General features: G+C 43.4%; 2 protein-coding genes across 3 annotated transcripts in view; both read right to left on the reverse strand.

The window, feature by feature from the left end:
• Window positions 1-210: 210 nt before the first annotated feature.
• LOC139409108 (zinc-binding protein A33-like) lies at window positions 211-16,952 on the reverse strand. Of its 2 annotated transcripts, XM_071153814.1 has the most exons (6): window positions 16,796-16,952; window positions 16,612-16,707; window positions 3,119-3,355; window positions 2,965-2,984; window positions 2,639-2,781; window positions 211-1,204 (listed from the first exon to the last, which is right to left on the reverse strand). In XM_071153814.1, the coding sequence occupies exons 1-6, from the start codon at window positions 16,817-16,819 to the stop codon at window positions 615-617; spliced, it is 1,110 nt and encodes a 369-aa protein (XP_071009915.1). In that variant the 5' UTR covers window positions 16,820-16,952; the 3' UTR covers window positions 211-614. The 2 variants fall into 2 exon arrangements, with proteins under 2 accessions (XP_071009915.1, XP_071009926.1); XM_071153825.1 differs by lacking the exons at window positions 16,612-16,707; window positions 16,796-16,952 and adding an exon at window positions 3,587-4,292.
• Window positions 16,953-19,058: 2,106 nt separating this feature from the next.
• LOC139409112 (actin-binding LIM protein 1-like) overlaps window positions 19,059-23,234 on the reverse strand; it is a 118,761-nt gene continuing 114,585 nt past the window's right edge. Inside the window, exons 21-23 of the mRNA XM_071153839.1 lie at window positions 22,669-22,743; window positions 19,443-19,523; window positions 19,059-19,232 (exon numbers count right to left, since the gene is read on the reverse strand). Of these exons, the coding sequence (XP_071009940.1) occupies window positions 19,119-19,232; window positions 19,443-19,523; window positions 22,669-22,743 (270 nt within the window). The 3' untranslated portion in view covers window positions 19,059-19,118. The remainder of the gene's footprint in view (window positions 19,233-19,442; window positions 19,524-22,668; window positions 22,744-23,234) is intronic.

The following is a 23,234-nucleotide window of genomic DNA, read 5'->3' on the forward strand; positions in this document are numbered from 1 at the left end:
TTACCTTAAAACACATATAATAAACAAACATACACATTATCTGCAACTCTAACAGTAAGTGATTCATCAATTCAGGCAACACTGACCTAGATTGTTTGTGAAAATATAGTTAGCACATAGGACTAGTCATTTACTATTGGATATTACCATTAGAGCTCAGAGATCCTATTTACAAAGAGAGATTGTTTTTTGTTTGAGTGTAGACTTTGGATTCACATCACATGTTAGCTGTGTAGGCTACTCTCCAGGGGCATGAAGTTTATTTTACGGCAAATCTTCCTTCTGTGGCCCTGTCTGGTTTACAGAGCAGCAATATATATATATATATATATATATTTATTTGATAGCTAAAACCACTAATACTTTGGTTAGAAAGATATGGACTTCTCTAAAACTGGAACCACAATAAATTTAAAAGGATCTTGATCCTCCCCTTCTACCTAGAAACAGCACCTTAAATCCAGTCATTAATAGATTACAGAATGCATATTTAAGTACTTGTATAGATAAAAGAGCAGCAACATGAGAAATTGTCAAATAACATCGCTGACTAAATGCTGATGATCCAATGATAAAGCCTTTAAGAGTCAGTAGGAGCATCATAAGAAGCAGAGTCAGCATTCCTGGTCATTCTGGAAAGCACTAGGAGGTGGAGGTGCGTTACAGATCACAATGGGTTTGGTGTTTGTACCATTGTGATCGTGACCTGAGCACAACGCCAGGTGGAGACAGTCCCTGAAAGCCCCTGCGCAGAATGAGAACAGAGGGGTCATGCTGTCCGCCCCCAGGAAAGACACCAGGCCCCCTGGGAAACTACATAGCACCCCAATACGGCTGAAGTGTTTTGTGACAGGCAGCTGGTGGGGCACCCCACTGTGCCAGGCTGTGTACTCCCCATCAAAGAACTCCACAGCCCAGGAGTCAGAGCCACGGCCCAGCCAACAGTCCTCAGCTCGGCCCTTGCGGGAGATGGTGGGGTAGGTGAGGCCCAGCTCCCAGTACGTCTTACCAGCCACGTCTATCTCCCAGTAGTGACGCCCAGAGCTGAAGCCTTGCAGGCTGATCACGTTGAGGGTGGTGTCAAAGCGGCCCGGGAGCTCTGGTAGTTCCTGCCAGGTGTCTGTGTAGGTGGCACTGTCACCGCGCGGAGAAATTATCAGCTTAGGGTGCGCTGTCTCTGGGTCCAGGGAAACCTCTGTGGAATCTGGGGACAGATGTGTATTTTTACCATGAGAAATGACAATATTTAAAAGAAAATATTCTCACTGGCTGGGTGTGGCGAGCCATAACCGCTTTGTGCTGATAAAAATTTGAAATCACAGAGTTTTAGGTTTTAAAATCAAATCAGATTTTATTTGTCACATGCACCAAATACAACGTGTGTAGACTTTACAGTGAAATGCTTGCTTACTAGCCCTTCCTATTGATGCAGAGTTTAAAAATATTAATACAAAGAAAAATAGTAACACGAGGAATAAAATACACAAGAATGGATCTACAGGTATATACAGGGAGTACCAGTACTAGATCAATGTGCAGGGTTACAAAGTGTTTGAGGTAGATATGTACAGTGCCTCCGGAAAGTATTCAGACCCCTTGACTTTTTCCACATTTTGTTGTGTTACAGCCTGAATTGAAAATAGATTAAATTGAGATTTTGTGTCACTGGCCTACACACAATACCCCATTATGTCAAAGTGGACTCATCCCCAGTGATGTACTGGGCTGTCCGCACCACCCTATGTAGCACTTGGCAGTGCACTTGACATACCAAGATGTGATGCAGCCAGTCAAGACACTCTTGATGGTGCAGCTGTAGAATTTGTTGGGGATCTTGGGGCCCATGCCAAATATTTTCAGCCTATTATGCCCTCTTCTTGACTGTGCGAGTGTGTGTGGACCATGTTAAGTCCTTAGTGATGTGGACACCAAGGAACTTGAAGCTCTTGACCAGCCCTGTCAATGTGTATGGGGATGTGCTCTCCCCTCTTTCCCCTATAGTCCACGATCAGCTTCTTGGTCTTACTGACTTTGAAGGAGAGGTTGTGCTGGCACCACACTGCCAAGTCTCTTACATCCTCCTTGTAGGCTGTCTCATCGCCTTCGGTGAGACACTGTTGTGTCATCAGACAAATTGATGATGGAGTCATGCGTGGCCAATCAGTTGTGGGTGAACAGGGAGTACTAGAGGGGACTAAGCACACAACCCTGAGGGACACCCTGTTCAGGGTCAGCGTGGCGGAGGTGTTGTTGACTACCCTTACCACCTGAGGGTGACCCTTCAGGAAATCCAGGATCCAGTTGCAGAGGGAGGTGTTCAGTTCCAGCATCCCCAGCTTGGTGATGAGCTTGGAGGGAACTATGGTGTGGACACTGAGCTGTATGACAGCATTCTAACATAGTTACTTCCCCTCTTGTCCCGGTGGGAGAGGGCAGTGTGAGGTACAATTGAGATTGCATTTTTAGGTTCAAAAACATGCTGCATGTTAAAATGGCTTACCCACACATACATAACGAAATAACTCTGACAGTGTAAAAAAAGAACCTGCCTATCTCGCTTCAAGTGTAATTGACATCACATCTTATGAATGAAATCATTAAAAATGAAAAGACTTCATGGAATACTAAGGGAACTCACAGCTCTTGATGAGTCTCTTGGTGATGGGGGTCTGGGAGCGTATGAGTAGCAGCATGTTGTTGGTGAGGCTGAGGATCTGGTCAGCTTTAGGCTCATCCAAGTTCACGTTGCTGGGATCTGTCCTGCTCAGCAGATCTATCACTCTGGGTGAGAGAAGACAGACATCAATATTTACTGCAGGAGCCATCACATGAACAGTGACAGTTCATGATCAATAATGATGATTGAAAACATATTTGTCAATAACAGGTTTCCCTAAAAAATATTTGTATCTGATTTGCATGTGGTATAAGAAACAAAAAATGTATCTGGATCAAATGACATACCTGCCAACTATCTCAGTGTCCTGGAGAAGATGGGTAGGACATAAAGATAGTGACAATGAATAGGCAGTTCACAATATGTACATATCATAGTTACATCCATCATCAATATCCATTGAATGAGTTCATGTTAAATAGAACCGAAGAGCCAAATCACCAGTGAATAAGGCAGTAGAAAGTCCTTCTGGGCCAGCTCAGCTGTGAGCCTGGCCAGATCCTGCTCTATCTCCTGAATGATGGTGCAGTTCTTCTCCATCAGGTCCTCCAGGGCTGTGACTGCAGCTCTCTCCTCCATGTCCAGGTGGGTTAGAGTCATCCCCAGGTCCTCATCCAGAACCCTCTGGATGTCCTCATACTTCTTCCTTATACTCTCCCTCATTGCTGATGACTTTTTCTGGTTGGGTGACACAGACTCAGTGTGAAAGTCATTGCAACATATCCCATCTTAGAGCTTCATATGCACATGCTTTGAGAGTTTTTTAGCACAAATAGACACCATTGAAATATAGATATGAGATGTGACCACAGAAATATAAAGCAACACTTCCTTTTAAGGGATCCTTACAGTGTAATTCCATGGATAATTACTCTGTGACAAGCATTGAAGTTAATTGTAATAACTCACAGTTCCACTGTAATATCAACAGGTCATCAATTGCATTCTGTAACTGCGGAGGTGTAACAACGAATGCATGTTACAATGCTTGTTACAAATGGTCAAGTTTTCACTAACTTCACCAGTGTTTTGTTTCTTCTCAGCTTCATCCGAGGGTATAATCTCGTGGACACATGCGCTGGGTGTCCCGAGATGACATAAACTCTGATTTCCTATCTGTGAATGCACACTCTTCAAAATGTCCACTCAATATTGTTGCAAGCACTTGCCCCTAAAAAGTGTACCATCTGGGTGTAACGGCTTTCTTCTATCTCCTCCTCTGACGAAGAGGTGGAACAAGGATCGGACCAAAATGCAGCATGGCTATTGAGATTCATGTTTAATGAACAAACGTAAACATTAATTAATACAAACACTACAAAACAAAAGAACGAAACAAAAACCGAAACAGCCTATACTTGTGTAAACTAACAAAGACAGGAACAAGGACACTAAGGACAATCACCCACGACAAACTCAAAGAATATGGCTGCCTAAATATGGTTCCCAATCAGAGACAACGATAAACACCTGCCTCTGATTGAGAACCACTTCAGACAGCCATAGACTTAACTAGAACACCCCACTAGCTACAATCCCCATACATACACACCACATACAAAAACCCATGCCACACCCTGGCCTGACCAAATAAATAAAGATAAACACAAAATACTTCGACCAGGGCGTGACACTGGGTTAACTTCTTGGTGACAGGGGGCAGTATTTTCACGTCCAGATGAAATGCATGCCCAAATTCAACTACCTGCTACTCATCCCCAGAAGATAAGATATGCAGATAATTAGTAGATTTTGATAGAAAACCCTCTGAAATTTCTAAAACTGTTTAAATCATATCTGTGAGTATAACAGAACTTATTTAGCAGGCGAAACCCCGAGGACAAACCATTCAGATTTTTGTTTTTATTGAGGTCACTCTCTTTTCAATGAGTTTCATTGGGAATCCAGATTTCTAAGGGACCTTCTTGCAGTTACTATCGCTTCCACTGGATGTCAACAGTCTTTAGAAATTGGTTGAGGTTATTCCTTTGTGTAATGAAGAAGTACGGCCATCTTGAACGAGGGTCACTTGAAGTTTACTGTTAGATAGAGGCGCGTCACCAGAAAGCTAGCTACAGTTTGTTTTCCTCCTGTATTGAACACAGATTATCCCGTCTTCAATTTGATAAATTATTTACGTTAAAAAATACCTAAAGTTGTATTACAAAAGTAGCTTGAAATGTTTTGGCAAAGTTTACTACAGGTAACTTTTGGAACCTGTGTTTTTCTGGATCAAACGCGCCATAATATATATCGCCGGAATTAGTCGAACAAAAGGACCATTTGTGATGTTTATGGGACATATTGGAGTGCCAACAAAAGAAGCTTGTCAAAGGTAAGGCATGAATTATATTTTTATTTCTGCGTTTTGTGTCGCGTCGTGCCTGCAGGGTTGCAATATGGTTTCTCTCTTTGTTTATGGAGGTGCTATCCTCAGATAATAGCATCGTTTGCTTTCGCCGAAAAGCCTTTTTGAAATCTGACATGTTGGCTGGATTCACAACATGTGTAGCTTTAATTTGCTATCTTGTATGTGTGATTTAATGAAAGTTTGATTTTTATAGTAATTTATTTGAATTTGGCGCTCTGCATTTTCCCTGGCTTTTGGCCAGGTGTGATGCTAGCGTCCCACATATCCCAGAGAGGTTAACTTGGTTGAGTTTACAAAACAGATAAGATATAGGCCAACCTCACTAACTGGGGTCTACCATACAGGTGTCATCCTCAAGTGGAATAATAAACACACAAGTACATGTAAAAGTACAATGTAATTACTAGGTGTTACACAGGATTTAGCTAGTTAAAATTAAGTGTATCTTGAGGGGTACTTACTTGTAAATAATGTAGTTAATGTATAGTGCATTCGGAAAGTATTCAGACAGCTTGACTTATCCCACATTTTGCTACGTTACAGCCTTATTCTAATTAAATGTATTTCCTCATCAATTTACACACAATACCCCATAATGACAAAGCATGAAACAGGTTTTTAGAAATGTCTACAAATTTATAAAAAATGTAATACAAAAATACCTTATTCACATAAGTATTCAGAACCTTTACTATGAGACTCGAAATTGAGCTCAGGTGCATCCTGTTCCCATTGATTATCCTTGAGATGTTTCTACAACTTGATTGGAGTCCACCTGTGCTAAATTCAATTGATTGGACATGATTTTTAAAGGCACACACCTGTCTATATAAGGTCCTACAGTTGACAGTGCATGTCAGAGAAAAAACCAAGCCATGAGGTCGAAGGAATTGTCCGCTAAGCTATAGGACTGTTTTGCTAGTACAGACTGGAATATGTTCCGGGATTCTTCCGATGGCATTGAGGAGTACTCCACATCAGTCACTGGCTTCATCAATAAGTGCATCGATAACGTCGTCCCCATAGTTACCGTATGTACATACCCCAATCAGAAGTCATGGATTACAGGCAACAGCCACACTGAACTAAAGGATAGAAGCGGAACTCTAACCCGGGTGCTAAGAAGAAATCCCACTATGACCTCCGACGAACCATCAAACAGGCAAACTGTGAATACAGGACTAAGATTGAATCGTACTACACCGGCTCTGATGCTCGTTGGATGTGGCAGGGCTTGCAAACTACTACGGACTACAAAGGGTAGCACAGCCGCGAGCTGCCCAGTTACACAAACCTACCAGACGAGCTAGATAACGTCTATGCTAGCTTTGAGGCAAGCAACACTGAAGCATGCATGAGAGCATCAGCTGTTCCGGATGACTGTGTGATCACGTCCTTCGTAGCCGATGTGAGTAAGACCTTTAAACAGGTCAACATTCACAAGTCCGCAGGGCCAGATGGATTACCAGGACGTGTACTCTGAGCATGCGCTGACCAATTGGCAAGTGTCTTCACTAACATTTTAAACCTGTCCCTGACCGAGTTTGTAATAGCAACATGTTTCAAGCAGACCACCATAGTCCCTGTGCCAAAGAACACCAAGGTAACCTGCCTAAATGACTACCGACCCATAGCACTCACGTCTGTAGCCATGAAGTGCTTTGAAAAGCTGGACATGGCTCACATCAACACTATTATCGCAGAACCCCGAGACCCACTCTGATTTGCATACCGCCCCAACAGATCCACAGATGCCAATCTCTATTGCACTCCACACTACCCTTTCCCTAGACAAAAGGAACACCTATGTGAGAATGCTATTCATTGACTACAGCTCAGCGTTCAAAACCATAGTGCCCTCAAAGCTCATCACTAAACTAAGGACTCTGGGACTAAATACCTCCCTCTACAACTGGATCCTGGACTTCCTGACGGGCCGCACCATGGTGGTAAGGGTAGGTAACAACACATCTGCCATTTTGGTCCTCAACACAAGGGCCTCTCAGGAGTGAGTGCTCAGTCCCCTCCTGTACTCCATGTTTACCCATGACTGCATGGCCAAGTACAACACCAACACCATCATTAAATTTGCCGACAACACAACATTTGTAGGCCTGATCACTGACAACGATGAGACAGCCTATAGGGGGGTGGTCAGAGACCTGGCAGTGTGAGGCCAGGATAACAACCTCTCCCTCAAAGTGACCAAGACAAAGGAGATGATTATGGACTACAGAAAAAGGAAGACAGAGTACGCCCCCATTCTCCTTGACAGGGCTGTACTGGAGCAGGTCGAGAGCTTCAAGTTCCTTGGTGTCCACATCACCAACAAACTATCATGGTCCAAACACACCAAGACAGTCGTGAAGTTCTACAGCTGCACCATCGAGCGCATCCTGACTGGTTACATCACCACCTGGTATGGCAGCTGCTCATCCTCCGACCACAAGGCAATACAGAGGGTAGTGTGTACGGCCCAGTACATCACTGGGGCCAAACTTCCTGCCATCCAGGACCTCTATACCAGGCGGTGTCAGAGGGACACCCAAAAAATTGCCATGTACTCCAGCCACCCTAGTCGTAGACTGTTCTCTCTGCTACCGCACGGCAAGCGGTACCGGAATGCCAAGTCTAGGTCAAAAGGCTTCATAACAGCTTCTACCCCCAAGCCATAAGACTCTTGAATAGTTATTCAAATGGCTATCCGGACTATTTGCATTGTCCCCACCCCACCCTCCATTTTTACGCTGCTGCTACTCTCTGTTTATTTTCCATGCATAGTCACTTTACCTCTACCTACATGTACACATTACGTCAATTACTTCAATTAACCGGTGCCCCCGCACATTGACTCTGTACCGGAACCCCATGTATATAGCCACACTGCTGTTATTTTATTGTTGCTCCTTCATTTTTTGTTATATTTCTTCTTCTTTTCTCTTAAAACTGCATTGCCATTTAAAGGCTTGTAAGCGTCTACACCTGTTGTATTCGGTGCATGTGACAAATAAAATGTGATTTGATTTGTTTTGATTAGAACTCCGAGACAGGATTGTGTCGAGGCACAGATCTGGGGAAGGGAACCAAAAAATATTCTGCAGCATTGATCCCCAAGAAGGTTCCCAAGAACACAGTGGCCTCCATCATTCTTAATAACCTCTCTGGGATAGGGTCTAGTTTCCTGAATTTCCGTCTGACTGACGTGCCCAAAGTAAACGGCCTGTTACTCAGACCCAGAAGCCAGAGTAACAGAGTAACAAAATGCATAGCAATAATGGTATCATTGGATATAAAACACTTTGACATTTCTGAAACTGTTAAATGTCTGAGACTATAACATAATTGATATGGCAGGTGAATATCAGAAGACAAAAACAACCAAAATATTTTTTCTTAAAATGGAAACTTACTGTTTGTATGTAAATCCGTCTCCCAGATTGCAATTCCTATGGCTTCCACTAGATGTCAACAGTCTTTATTCAAGGTTTCAGGCTTGCTCTTTGAAAAACAAGCAAGAATTTAGAGTTTTGGTTAGGACACCACCGGAACAAAATCAGTCTTTCGGCGCCTGAAGGAGAGGGCTATTTGTGATTTTATGAAGCCTGTGCTGGTTGAAAAATATGTTGATGTGGGGCACCATCCTCAGACAATCGCATGGTATGCTTTCACTGTAAAGCCTATTGTAAATCGGACAACGCAGTTAAATTAACAAGAATTTAAGCTTTTAACCTCTTGGATCTCTAGGGGCGCTATTTCATTTTTGGATAAAAAACGTTCCCGTTTTAAGCGCAATATTTTGTCACGAAAAGATGCTTGACTATGCATATTATTGACCGTTTTGGAAAGAAAACACTCTGACGTTTCAGAATCTGCAAAGATATTGTCTGTAAGTGCCCCAGAACTCATTCTACAGGCGAAACCAAGATGATACGTCAACCAGGAAATGAGCAGAATCTCTGAAGCTCTGTTTTCCATTGTCTCCTTATATGGCTGTGATTGCGCAAGGAATGAGCCTACACTTTCTGTCGTTTCCCCAAGGCGTTTGCAGCATTGTGACGTATTTGTAGGCATATCATTGGAAGATTGACCATAAGAGACTACATTTTCCAAGTGTCCGCCTGGTGTCCCTGCGTCGAAATTGGAGCGTAAAGCCAGGTGCAATTATTTTTCCATTTGAGAGCAAGGAGAAACCAGGCTTCCACGAAGGATATATCATCGAAGAGATATGTGGAAAAACACCTTGAGGATTGATTCTAAACCACGTTTGCCATGTTTCAGTCGATATTATGGAGTTAATTTGGAAAAAAGTTCGCGTTTTGAGGGCTTTTTTTTTTTTTTTTTTTTTTTTTTTTTTTGGTAGCCAAATGTGATGTACAAAACGGAGCTATTTCTAATACACAAAGAATCTTTTTGGAAAAACTGAGCATCTGCTATCTAACTGAGAGTCTCCTCATTGAAAACATCAGAAGTTCTTCAAAGGTAAGTTATTTTATTTGAAGGCTTTACTTGTTTTTGTGATAGTTGCCTGCTAAATGCTAACGCTAATGCTAACGCTAAATGCTACGCTAGCTAGCTACTGTTACACAAATGATTGTTTTCCTATGGTTGAAAAGCATATTTTGAAAATCTGAGATGACAGTGTTGTTAACAAAAGGCTAAGCTTGAGAGATAGCATATTTATTTCATTTCATTTGCGATTTTCATGAATAGTTAACGTTGCGTTATGGTAATGAGCTTAGGTCTATAAATAGAATCCCGGATCCGGGTTTGGTCGTCGCAACAGGTTAAATGATATAAGATACTTGTATGTTCATGAATGTTTAATATTACGATTATTTATTTGAATTGCGTGCCCTCCAATTTCACCGGATGTTGCCAGCTTGTGTCCTTCAAGCGGGACGCCTATCCAACCATCTGCCATGACAGACCCAGCAGACTTGGACCAGCTCTGCCATGCTGTCTCCCTGCAGGGAGCCACCATTAGGAGACATGAGGAGTTGGTACAGGAACTTTTGGAAGGGCTCAGGTCCTTGAAAGAATGGTACAACCAAAGGCTATTATGGGAGTTAGCTCAGAGGCTACCTACCACCTCTGAAAAACCCCAATCACCCAGTAATTTTCCCCCTATCTGTGGTGAGTTTGTACAGCCTATCCAGGCTCCCCGAGAAACCCGCTTACCTCCTCTGGAGCAATAGTCGGGGAATCCTGGTACCTGCCTGGGTTTTCTTTCTCAGTGCTCACTTATTTTTGAGCTACAGCCATCTTCGTTTCCTTCAGACAGATCGAAGAAAGCGTATATTATTACACTAATGTCGGGAAGGGCGCTCTCCTGGGCTACGGCAATTTGGGAGCAACAATCTGCCATTTGTGGGCATCTGGAGGAATTCATGGCAGAAGTGAGAAAGATATTTGAGTCTCCGGTTTCCGGGAGAAAGGCGGCCAGTAAAGTGCTTGACTTACATCAAAACTCCCGTAGTGTGGCAGACTATGCGGTTGATTTTTGCGCGTTGGCCGCCGAGAGTTCCTGGAATCTGGAGTGTCTTTTCAATACTTTTTTGCACAGATTATCTGAGGATGTAAAGGATGAGCTAGCTGCTCAGGAATTTCCGATGGATTTCGACTCCCTTGTCGCCCTTGTCGCCCATTAAAATTGATGGACGCCTAAGGGAACGGAAGAGTGAGAGGAGGTCTGGTCTCAGGCACACTCGTGCACCCGCTATGGCGTGTTCACCTCCAAGGGAATCCGGAAGTTTCTGAAGGCAGCTCTTCCGAGAGGATTTGAAGTCACCCAATCCCTCTCGAGAATCTACAACTGGTGAGTTGGATACTCCTGAGCCCATGCAGTTGGGAAGAACTAGGCTATCAGTTTGGGAGCGCTCACGGAGGATGAATAACAACTGTTGTCTGTACTGTGGAGGGGCAGGACATTTTATAGCTACCTGCCCTATTACGGAACCCTTGTCTCTAGTGGGTACCAGTACTATGGTGTATCAGAATGGGAGTTCCCTAATTCCCATCACCCACACACCCCTTTTTGCTTTTGTGCTGTGGGGAGACCAATCTAAGTCTCTCCGAGTGCTCATTGACTCTCACCCATAGTACTGTGCCCGTTCAATTACGGGTTTCTGGCAACCACAGTGAGACAATAGAGTTCCTCCTCATTGCATCTCCCCATGTTCCGGTTGTTTTATGATTTTCTTGGCTTCAAAAGCACAATCCAAGGATAGATTGGACCACAAGCTCCATCCTGGGTTGGAGCCCATTTTGCCATTCCCACTGCCTTCAAGCAGCACAGCCTTCCTCAAGTCATCTTTCTCTGGATGTTAGCAAGACTGTGGATGTCTCTGCTATCCCCACAGAATACCATGGCCTCATGGAAGTGTTCAGTAAGGCACGTGTTACTTCCCTTCGCCCGCACCATCGTTATGATTGTGCCATTAATCTTCTCCCAGGCACTACAACACCTCGGGGTCAATTGTATTCTCTGTCTGGACCAGACACTTCAGCTATGGAGGAGTACATAGAGGAGTCTCTGGTCACTGGGGCCGTCCGTCCATCTGCATCTCCTGCCGGCACAGAGTTTTTCTTTGTGGAGAAGAAGGACAAGACCCTGCATCCATGCATTGACTACCGGGGACTTAATGACCATACTGTCAAGAATCGTTACCCCCTACCTCTCCTCGGCGTTTGAACCTTTCCTGGGGGACACCATATTTTCTAAGTTGGACCTTCAAAATGCCTACCATCTGGTTCGGATACCCGAGGGGGATGAGTGGAAGACAGCCTTCAACATAGCCAGTGGAAATTATGAGTACCAGGTCATGCCATTTGGAGTCACCAACGCCCCCGCTGTTTTCCAGGTTTTGGTCAATAATGTGCTTCGGGACATGCATGTGTTCTTACATGTGTTCATGTACCTTGACAACATCCTGTTTTTTCCCCCGATCTGCACCTGCATGTCAGACAGGTCCTTCAACTCCTCCTGGGGAACCAACCGTTCGAGAAGTGTGAGTTCCACTGCTCTAAAATCACCTTTCTGGGATATGTCATTGCTGAGGGCAATGTGCAGATGGATCCAGAAAAGTTGAAAGCAGTGGTGGATTGGCCTCAACCAACATCCAGGCTGCGGTTTCTTGGTTTTTCAAACTTCTACTGTCGTTTCATTCGGGACTACAGCACCCTGTCAGCCCCCCTCTCGGCACTCACCTCTCCCAAGGTTCCGTTCAAATGGTCTCCAGCTGTTGACAAAGCCTTTGTGGACCTGAAACATCGGTTTACAACAGCACCCGTCCTCATCCATTCGGACCCCTCGCGTCAATTTGTGGTGGAAGTGGATGCTTCGGATGTTGGAGTGGGGGCCATCCTGTCCCAGCGATCAGCCCAGGACCAGACACTTCATCCCTGTGCCTTCCTGTCCCATCGTCTCAATCCTTGTGAAAGGAACTACGATGTTGGCAACCGAGAACTCCTGGTGGTGAAGATGGCGTTGGAAGAGTGGAGGCACTGGCTGGAAGGAGCAGAACAGCCAATCCTGGTCTGGTCTGACCATAAAAACCTGGAAAATCTCCGTACAACCAAGCGCCTTAACTCCAGGCAGGCCTGGTGGGCCCTCCTGTTCACCAGATTTAACCATCTCCTACCACCTAGGGTCAAAGAATGTAAAGCCTGATGCCCTCTCCCGCCTATACAGTTCCTCTGCCACACCCTCAACCTCTGAAACCATTCTCCCTACCTCATGCCTTGCTGCCACTGTGGATTGGGGTATTGAGAACCTGGTCCGTGAGGCACAACGCTCCCAGCCTGGACCTGAAGGGGGCATGACAAAAATGCTGTTTGTCCCTAATCCAGTCCTGTCCCGGGTCCTGGAATGGGCTCATTCCTCCAGACTGACCTGTCATCCAGGGTTCCGTCATACACTAGGCTTCCTCCAACAACATTTCTGGTGGCCCACCTTCGTTGTCGCATGCACAGTGTGTGCTCAGAATCAAGACTCCACGGCAAGCTCCTTCAGGCCTCCTTCAGTCACTACCGGTGCCTCATCGTCCCTGGTCTCATATATCTCTTTGTCACTGGGCTCCCTCTGTCTGATGGCAACAAGGTCATTCTGACGGTAGTCGATCGGTTCTCCAAGGCCGCCCATTTCATCCCTCTCCCCAAACTACCTTCTGCCAAGGAGACGGCCCAGCATGTCTTCCGGATACATGGACTCCCAGTAGACATGGACTCCAGTAGATATGGTCTCCGATCGGGGTTCTCATCTCAGTTCTGGAAGCCATTCTGAAAACATATTGGGTCGTCGGCCAGTCGGTCATCCGGATTCCATCCCAAAACTAACGGTCAGTCGGAGCGAGCCAACCAAGACCTGGAGACCACGTTAAGGTGCCTGGTCTCAACCAACCCAACTACCTGGAGCCGTCAACTGGTCTGGGTGGAGTATGCCCGGAACACCCTTCCCAGTTCTGCCATGGGACTCTCCCCTTTCGAGTGCTCCATGGGGTATCAGCCTCCACTCTTCCCGGAACAAGAGCAGGAGGTCAGCGTACCCTTGGCCCAGATGTTTGTCTGCCGCTGTCGACGTACCTGTAAAATATCCAGGGCTGCTATTCTCAAGACCAACTACAGGTATCGTCGACAAGCGAACCATCGCCGGATCTCAGGTCCCCGCTACCTCATTGGGCAGAGGGTATGGCTTTCCACTCGGGATCTGCCCCTTCGGGTAGAGTCTCGCAAGCTGTCTCCCCGGTTCATTGGTCCTTTTCCAATCTCCAAAGTCCTGAGTTCCACTGCTGTCCGTCTTGTGTTACCCCTGTACAATCTGATTCACTCTACCTTCCATGTGTCTAGGATTAAGCCCATGTCTCACAGTCCTTTGTTTTCTGTCTCCAGGCCCATCCCTCCCCCCTGGGTTATCGGTGGCCATCCAGCGTATACGGTGACGCTCCTCCTGAAGGTTCGACCATGGGGCAGGGGTTTCCAGTACCTGGTTGACTGGAAGGGTTATGGCCCGGAGGAGAGGTGCTGGGTCCCGGCTAAAGACATCTTGGACCCGGGCCTTCATCGCCGATTTCCACCACCGACACCATGGTCAGCCAGGTGGAGGTGGTACTGTCACGCCCTGATCTGTTTCACCTGTTCCTATGATTCTCTCCACCCCCTCCAGGTGTCGCTTATTTTCCACAGTGTATTTATCCCTGTGTTTCCTGTCTCTCAGTGCCAGTTCGTCTTGCATGTTTAGTCAAGTCATCCAGCGTGTTTTTCCCGTACTCCTTTTTATATATATATAATGACACATTATATAATGACACATTAAATAAACTCTTTATAGTGTTTCATTAACATTTTAGAGGTGATAAGTTGAACAGATTGGGCGTTTCCCCACACGGCTTATCTCCCCCTTTCCCTATCACGCAGTAGGTTTCACTTCCACACCCGTCATTTTTAAAAAAGAAGGCTCATTGCCTTCTTCAATCATCATGACTGGGGACTACAGGAAAAGGAGGACCAAGCACGCCCACATTCTCATCGGCGGGGCTGTAGTGTAGCAGGTTGAGAGCTTCCAGTTCCTTGGTGTCCACATCACCAACAAATTAGAATGGTCCAAACACACCAAGACAGTCGTGAAGCGGGCCCGTCAAAGTCTATTCCCCCTCAGGAACCTAAAAAGATTTGGCATAGGTCCTGAGCTCCTCAAAAGGTTCTACAGCTGCAACATTGAGAGCATCATTGGTTACATCACTGCCTGGTACAGCAATTGCTCGGCCTCCGACCGCAAGGCACTACAGAGGGTAGTGCGTAAGGCCCAGTACATCACTGGGGCTTAGCTATCTGCCATCCAGAACCTCTACACCAGGCGGTGTCAGAGGAAGGCCCTAAAAATTGTCAAAGACCCCAGCCACCCCAGTCATAGACTGTTCTCTCTAGTACCGCATGGCAAGCGGTACCGGATTGCCAAGTCTGGGACAAAAATGCAGGTAATCAAATGGCTACTTGGACTATTTGCATTGTGTGCCACCCCCCAACCGCAGTTTTACGCTGCTGCTACTCTCTGTTTATTATATATGCATAGTCACTTTAACTATACATTCATGTACTGTACATACTACCTCAATTGGCCAGACCAACCAGTGCTCCCTCATATTGTCTAACCGGATTATCTGCACTGTGTCCCACCACCCGCCAACCCCTCTTTTACGCTACTGCTACTCTCTGTCCATCATATATGCATAGACACTTTAACCATATCTATATGTACATGCTACCTCAATCAGCCTGACTAACCGGTGTCTGTATGTAGCCTCGCTACTTTTATAGCCACGCTACTGTATATAGCCTCGCTACTGTTATTTTTCACTGTCTTTTTACTGTTGCTTTTATTTCTTTACATACCTATTGTTCACCTAATACCTTTTTTGCACTATTGGTTAGAGCCTGTAAGTAAGCATTTCACAAAGCAAACGTTGATTTGTTGACGATGTGCTCTGATGATACTTTCAAGAGAACTGGGAACTCAGAAAAAAAGTCAAATCATGACATCAGTGATCTTTAGGTCAGAAAGTCGGAGCTCTTGAAAGATGCCACAGTTTCCAACTTCGAATTCCGAGTTGGATAACCGTTCAAACAGATTTTTCCCAGTTGGAGCTTGTTTTTTTACAGAGTTCCGAGTTTCGTTGAAAGCCGGAGATTTCCGAGTTCCAAGTTCCAAGTGGTTTTGAATGCGGCATGACCTTATAGACCCATTTGTCGTTATTTCAGATGCGTAGATCTTGACCTTGATCATTACATAATGACTTAATCCCTGGTATAAATAAATAATTGCATCAATGTATCCCATCCAAAAGTGAAAATGTTCCTCAACAGTGAAACCCTTGCAAGGTTTACATGATGAAATAAATGTTGTCTTATGAACATTTTAAGTGTATTTATAAACCATTATTCAGCCAACCTTAATAGGCTTTCAATTTGTCAAGCACGAATGACTATCTCACAATTTTAACCATAACTGTTTATTCACGTGTCTAAAAATGTTTGGTTAAAATAATCTACCGATTGTCAAATACACCATTAATTGACTTAACAATTGAAAGTAATGTGAACTTGTTTTATTCATTGGGCCTAAAGACTACAGAGCCATTTATTGTGTCAGAGTTGTGTCAGTCAATGAAGTGGTTGATTTTAAATGAGCTAACTAATCACATGATTTGTGCAGGCTGAAATATAGTGCTTTAGGATATTTGATTGGGATGCTATCGGAAACGTTAAGATTTGTAACAAGCATGGTAACAAGCGTTCATTGTTACACCTCTGTAATTACAGACTGTTTTACCTCCAGTTACATGTTGTTATTACAGTTTAACTATGTATTATTACAGTTAATTACAATACTTGTTACATACTTGTTACAAGGAAGTGTTACCAAATATAAATTCTAGAAGGGCCGAAGCCCCTCAGACCCCAACAATTTCACTGGAACTCTCATGTATACGTTTAATATGACTAACATGGTAGTGTGATGCGTCTGACCTCTGTTCACACAGATTAATCCCCATGCTGTTAGTTTACTTACAGTGATTTCAGTTTGCTTTGTGCTTAATTTCTTCATTCGGAACTTCACCGCTTCTCTTTGCCTCTTCAGACATTCCTGGTGCTTCAACAGCATCTCCTGGAGAGAGAAGGTTTCAGAATAACAAAAAAAAAGAGCCAAGATGGATCCCACCAAATTCCCTCTTTTGAAGCATAGTAGCACACACCTGAGCCTGGGTCTTCATCTCCATGGTCTTACTCTAAGGGAGATGATCAGCTATACCAATGACAAAGAGCTCGGCTAATGATGCTGCCAAGCGAAGTTGTAATAAGCCAAAAGACTTTTAGTCCTGTGTCAGTTAGTCTTAAATCAGTAGAGACTACTCTCATTCACGTCCATCTCTTGTGTCTGTCTGCATGTGTCTCTCTTCCTCTGTTTATAGAATGGCCTGTCTCATACATACCATACCTCTGGAGCAGCAGAGTGATTTAAGACACAGGCACCTGTCCCTCTTTAACAATCCCATGCCTCCCTAGTGTCACAAGGTTAGGTGCCAGAGCATAGTGGATAGTGTTGTGTCCGTATAAATAGAATCACTGGAACAGACATCCATTCATTGAGCCAGATTGGGTGTATCCATGAGGGTGCTATCAAATTGCTGTGGTCTGAGGGGATTATCCATTCTAGTCATTCTATTTCTATGGTTATGTCAGTGGGTCCCTTTTTCTCTGCCTTGGAAAGTATTCACCTTGAGCTGTCTGTCCAACTCACTCAAACACGCTATCCTGTAAATTACTCCAGACAGACCATACAGGTCATCAGGCATCTGTCTTCTAAGTTCCAGTGTCATTGTTGTAACCCTTTTCCATTATTCTAGCTTTGGATTGGTCAACCTTTGCCAATGGAAATCACTAGACGACAATGTGACATCCATCCTGATGTCACAGCTCTCCATTGACCATGCTATTTAATCCAGGACTGGGGTTAATCTGTGTCCGGGAAACCAACCCTATACGCACTGTATAACATTGAATATACTTGTGTAAATTGATCCCTGGCAAATGACTGTACATAATATGTTTACATTCATGGTATGAGGTGCTGTAAGCAGGCTATAAGCTAACAGAGATTTTCTATCCAGTTTGATACACAGATAATCTTTAGCAACACTGTGTTTTCTCCATTCATACTTTGATTCATACCATACTTCAAAACTATAGGCCTTCTATGAGCCTGGGTGTGTGTGTATCTGTATGTGCGTGTTTGAGAGAGAGACAGACAGACAGCTCCATGGGTGTCTGCCTCTTTATTGCCTCTTTAAGTCCAGGAAGTCCCCCGAGTACACTATGCCTGATTGGTCCCTTAAAACTTGACAGGAGAGTCCTCATACTACCTCACACACTGTGTTTATTATAGTTTAATAGCTGAGAGGCGATAAACTAATACAGGTGATACCTTTGGTGTATCATACACAGGGATTTAAAGCTTTATTTTTGCTTATATTTCAATACAACAAATGGCAGTGTGGGTTTCATTTATAAAACAGTCATTTTAAATACAGTTGTTATTTTTTGTACATTTAATGTTGTATTTTTGGGGGTGGTGTTTGTTGAATATTTGTGAGTAAAATAGGAATTGCTTCTCCAATTTAACCAACGGAAAACTAAATTGGGTCGTTTTCATGGGAGCCTGATAGGATAAACTGTTTTGTTGAAGAGGCTACCTGGGTCATATTTAATAGGCATCAAATGGAAGAAAACAAACTGAAATAGGGAGGGACTACTTGGACTTGTCCACGCTCATTTCAGTTTCCCATTACAGAACATTTTAAAATGCTGCATGCCCTAATGAATATAACCCGGATCTATATGGAAACCACATTATATTGTTTTGATTGATGGCTTTTCCAGACTCTGATGCTAGTGAGAGTAACATGGTTAGGTGCTAAGGCAAGCTGAGCAGTGTTTGAAGATTTGGACTCATATTATGTACTATAGCCATAAAGAAATGGCAAGACCCAATATTTCCATGATGAAGACTGTAAGCCATTTGATTTGACGCCAACACGGGTCTAAAATGTTTCAGCCAAAATGAGGGCAAGCTGACCATTGACTTATGAAGCTGACAGACAGACATTCCAGTTTCGCATGTGAAGAACATGTTCCATTTGGTGCCATGAGATTAAAGAAAAGGGAAAGAAAGTAAAAGCAGCTCCATTCAAAGCAAAGCGAAAAACAAAACAAAAAACAAGCGCAGCAGTAAAAAAACAAAAAAACATGACCTAATTTATAGTTCTTTCTCGTTCTTTTTCATTTTTGAACACTTAAGAAATGGGTTTATTCTATTTCCTTGTAGCATCTATCGGTTCGTTAATTATGTATTCAGTCCGTAGAGGAAGTATAGAGTAAAAAGAGTCCATTTCGTTGCTTCCTTGAACATGTCAAAAAAGAGGGAAAGGGGGAAAATCAAAACAAATCCTACATCTATGTTACAGTGGTAGAGTAGATTGCTATCTTATGGGATGGGATGAGTGCATGCTGCTCTGACTGCTAGAAGAGCTTGGCCTTCTTTTTCATGTTGTTGCGTTTCCACAGTGGAAGCCTGTCAAATTCCTGGATCTCCATCCCAAAGATGTCAAAGAACGTTTCTGGGGCTAAGTGGCGCTAGAGTGAGAAGAGAGGTTGAGAAAAGAAGGAAGGGGGAGGGGTATGTTGTGGTTAGCATTTACGCTCCTATAAAGTCATTGAAAAACTCTCAAGAATCTATATGGAGCTATGGAGTCTGTACTTTCCTCACTAGGTTTTTGTGTAGCATTCATGCACACAAAGTAGACAATCGAGTATCTATCATCACATGCAGAAATCAAATGATACCTCCAGTCTTGTTCTGTCCACCTCCCTGGGCAGTTTAGCTCGCCCTCTACTGGTTATCGTGAGCATTTCATATGGTACGACCTTCAAAGGGAGACACTTGTCAGTAATGGAAAGGGTCTGTGCTATCAAGGCTCCTTGGAACGTCCCTACCCTATCCTCTTACCTTAGCCCCTACCCATAACCCTTATTTAACCTTAACCCTAACCCTTACCGTAACCTTTTGAAATGTCAACTTCAATGGGGTAGGGAAGTCCCAAGGATCCCGGATAGCAAAGTTCGTAAAGGAAGGCAATACTGAATCAAGCTTCAAAAGGAAACTGTTGAAAGATAGACCAAGGTGCCATCACAACTGACTGAGGACCCCATTCAATCGAACGTGGATACTAGGTTTTTGAGATAAAACCAAAATGTAAAATAAAGCATTTTATGCTGTAATTATTTTATTGAGTACATGATTCCACACATTCATTGCTGCAGACAGACATATAGAGGTACCACAGAAACCGGGTATCCATGTTTGATTAGATAGGGCATCATTTTTACAGTTATAGCATGTTCAACACTGATAGTCTTGTCTGAGACAGCGCTGGGTAGGGACAACAACTGTGACAGAAGATTGTGAGTGAGGGCTGTAAGAGGGCAGATGGGGCTGACTCAACTATATGGGTATCAGTTGATAGGGAGGTGCATGATGCCTGTATCGTTGTGTAGGTACATGCATTTGTGCTCTTATTATTAACAAAACATGTACACCACTGATCAAAAGTTTTAGTACACATACTCATTCAAGGGTTTTCTTTACTTTTACTATTTTCTACATTTTAGAAAAATAGTGAAGACATCAAAACTATGAAATAACATTATCAATTATGTAGTAACCAAAAAAGTGTTAAACAAATCAAAATATATTTTAAATTTGAGATTCTTCAAATAGCCACCCTTTGCCTTGATGACACCTTTGCACACTCTTGGCATTCTCTCAACCAGCTTCATGAGGTACTCACCTGGAATGCATTTCAATTAACAGGTGTGCCTTCTTAAAAGTACATTTGTGGAATTTCTTTCCTTCTTAAAGCATTTGAGCCAATCAGTTGTGTTGTGACAAGGCAGGGGTGGTATACAGAAGATAGCCCTATTTGGTAAAAGACCAAGTCCATATAATGGCAGGAACAGCTCAAATAAGCAAAGAGAAATGACAGGCCATCATTACTTTAAGACATGAAGGTCAGTCAATCAGGAACATTTCAAGAACTTTGAAAGTTTCTTCAAGTGCAGTCGCAAAAACCATCAAGCGCTATGATGAAACTGGCTCTCATGAGGACCGTCACAGAAATGGAAGACCCAGAGTTCCCTCTGCTGCGAAGGATATGTTCATTCGAGTTACCAGCCTCAGAAATTGTAACCCAAATAAATGCTTCACAGAGTTCAAGTAACAGACACATCTCAACATCAGCTATGCAGAGGAGACTGTGTGAATCAGTCCTTCATGGTCAAATTGCTGTAAAGAAACCACTACTAAAGGACACCAATAATAAGAAGAGACTTGCTTGGGCCAAAGAACACGAGCAATGGACATTAGACCGGTGGAAATTTGTCATTTGGTCTGGAGTCCAAATTGAAGACGTTTGGTTCCAACTGCCATGTCTTTGTGAGACGCGGTGTGGGTGAACGGAATATCTCAGCATTTGTATTTCCCACCGTAAAGCATGGAGGAGGAGGTGTTATGGTGTGGGGGTGCTTTGCTGGTGACATTGTCTGTGATTTATTTAGAATTCAAGGCACACTTAAAAAGCATGGCTACCACAGCATTCTGCAGCGATACGCCATCCCATCTAGTTTGGGCTTAGTGGGACTATAATTTGTATTTCAACAGGGCAATGACCCAACACACCTTCAAGAAGGAGAGTGATGGAGTGCTGCATCAGATGACCTGGCCTCCACAATCCCCCAACCTCAACCAAATTGAGATGGTTTGGGATGAGTTGGACCGCAGAGTAAAGGAAAAGCAGCCAAGAAGTATTCAGCATATGTGGGAACTCCTTCAAGACCTTTGGAAAAGCATTCCAGGTGAAGCTGGTTGAGAGAATGCCAAGAGTGTGCAAACCTGTCATCAATGCAAGGGTGGCTATTTGAAGAATCTCAAATATAAAATATGTTTTGATTTGTTTAACACTTTTTTGGTTACTACATGATTCCATGTGTCATTTCATAGTTTTGATGTCTTCACTATTATTCTACAATGTAGAAAATAGTAAAAATGAAGAAAAACCCTTGAATGAGTAGGTGTTCTAAAAAATTTGACCGGTACTGCATATCAGTTAAAATGTGAATATGTTGGAATATCTGACTAGATAAATTGACAAGATTAGGCTACAAATTCACATTTTCAGAGAACTAACTGTGACCCTAACATTTTGTAAGTAAGTAACAAAATAGTACTGTAAGTTTTAAACAATTTTGTTCAATAAAATTCAAGACATAGTTATCGAGTCCTGGCAAGCAGCTATACTGTGGGTTTTACAGCTAACTTATGCTAAGGTCTAGTACACAAACAGACATGGATGAGATTCATTTCAATTTAGAGTGAGAGTTTTGCAAGATCTTACTGAAATACTCTAATAAGCAACAAGAGGGGTGATTTGTTTTCTAATTTTTCCATCTGACCAACTCATAATAGGCACACCAATCATGAAAATCCAACAATGAAGCTGTCTCTTCTTCATAAAGTATACAGTGATCAGAGTCATTTCAAATATACATTTGGTGTTGGATTTTCCACTGTATGCTACATACAGTCTATATTGAAGTGATGTGTGAATGAACATGGAGAAGCTGGCATGCTAAGCGAGAGGTGACTCATTTCACTAGCTCCTGTCTGGACTTCAGCACAGCCACAGCCTCATGGGATGTAGTACTGTCGAGGGGCTGCATTTGGTTCCAGGAACCCATGATGGAACTGACTACCAACTGCATACTGTAGGTAAGTTAGTGGTGATATTATGAGACACGCCACCAGTCCTATACCTTTGAGCTCACTCTCCACTGACTCAGTATTCCTTTCTGTTGCATACAGCATATTCATTTTTGTAGTGAAGTCTATTTTAAAAACTTGGCATGTCAGTGAAATATACAAAAACGCATAGGGCACATACAGCTCTAGCTCTACATACAGCTCAGTGATCATCAGGTAAATAAATAAAAAATGATCAAGAAATAAGATACTTGCTTTTGGTTCCAACATATTAGGCATAGATACTCCCCTGTCCATTCTTGTTACTGCGGCACAGCCATCCCTTATGTGCTACAGGATAGAACATACACACACATGTAATATAGTGGTATGGAACTGAGATGTCTCTAGCATAGCTATCTACTATAGCTACCACTAGCCCAGCAACTGTATCGTATTACTATTATATAGAGCAATATACTTGTAACATATGGTCACTGCAGTACATTTGTCTGTCTCTTTGGGTAATGGGTTTCGGCTTTCAAAGATTGGCATTCTTTTAATACAATTCATCTCAATGGCCTCTACGCTTGTGACCCCTCCACCTCTCACAGTCTAGAGGACTGCTACGGTTTGCAATTGAATATGTAACTAAAGCAGTGTTGTTTGCGTTCCAAGGCAGGAGCATGCAGGATCACTGCAATGCAATCACTACAGTTTGGAATAGCAAACAGTGATGCAGGCATTTAGCGGGACTGGGTTGACATTCAGGACAACATTAGGTTTGCAATCTTAGGAATAATGAGTGAGCAAACACATGCAAAATTAAAGGTATAATGAAA

This window comes from Oncorhynchus clarkii, chromosome 1, assembly GCF_045791955.1.
Source record: "Oncorhynchus clarkii lewisi isolate Uvic-CL-2024 chromosome 1, UVic_Ocla_1.0, whole genome shotgun sequence".
Classification (NCBI taxonomy): domain Eukaryota; kingdom Metazoa; phylum Chordata; class Actinopteri; order Salmoniformes; family Salmonidae; genus Oncorhynchus; species Oncorhynchus clarkii.

Bases quoted from the DNA above. Each gene is read 5' to 3' on its own strand.
- LOC139409108 (XM_071153814.1), bottom strand. From the start codon at position 16,819: ATGGAGATGAAGACCCAGGCTCAG. The intron at 2,782-2,964 runs GTATGTCATTTG...TCTCTCACCCAG, and splicing joins GACACTGAGATAGTTGGCAG to AGTGATAGATCTGCTGAGCA. The intron at 1,205-2,638 runs GTGAGTTCCCTT...ATCTGTCCCCAG, and splicing joins CAAGAGACTCATCAAGAGCT to ATTCCACAGAGGTTTCCCTG.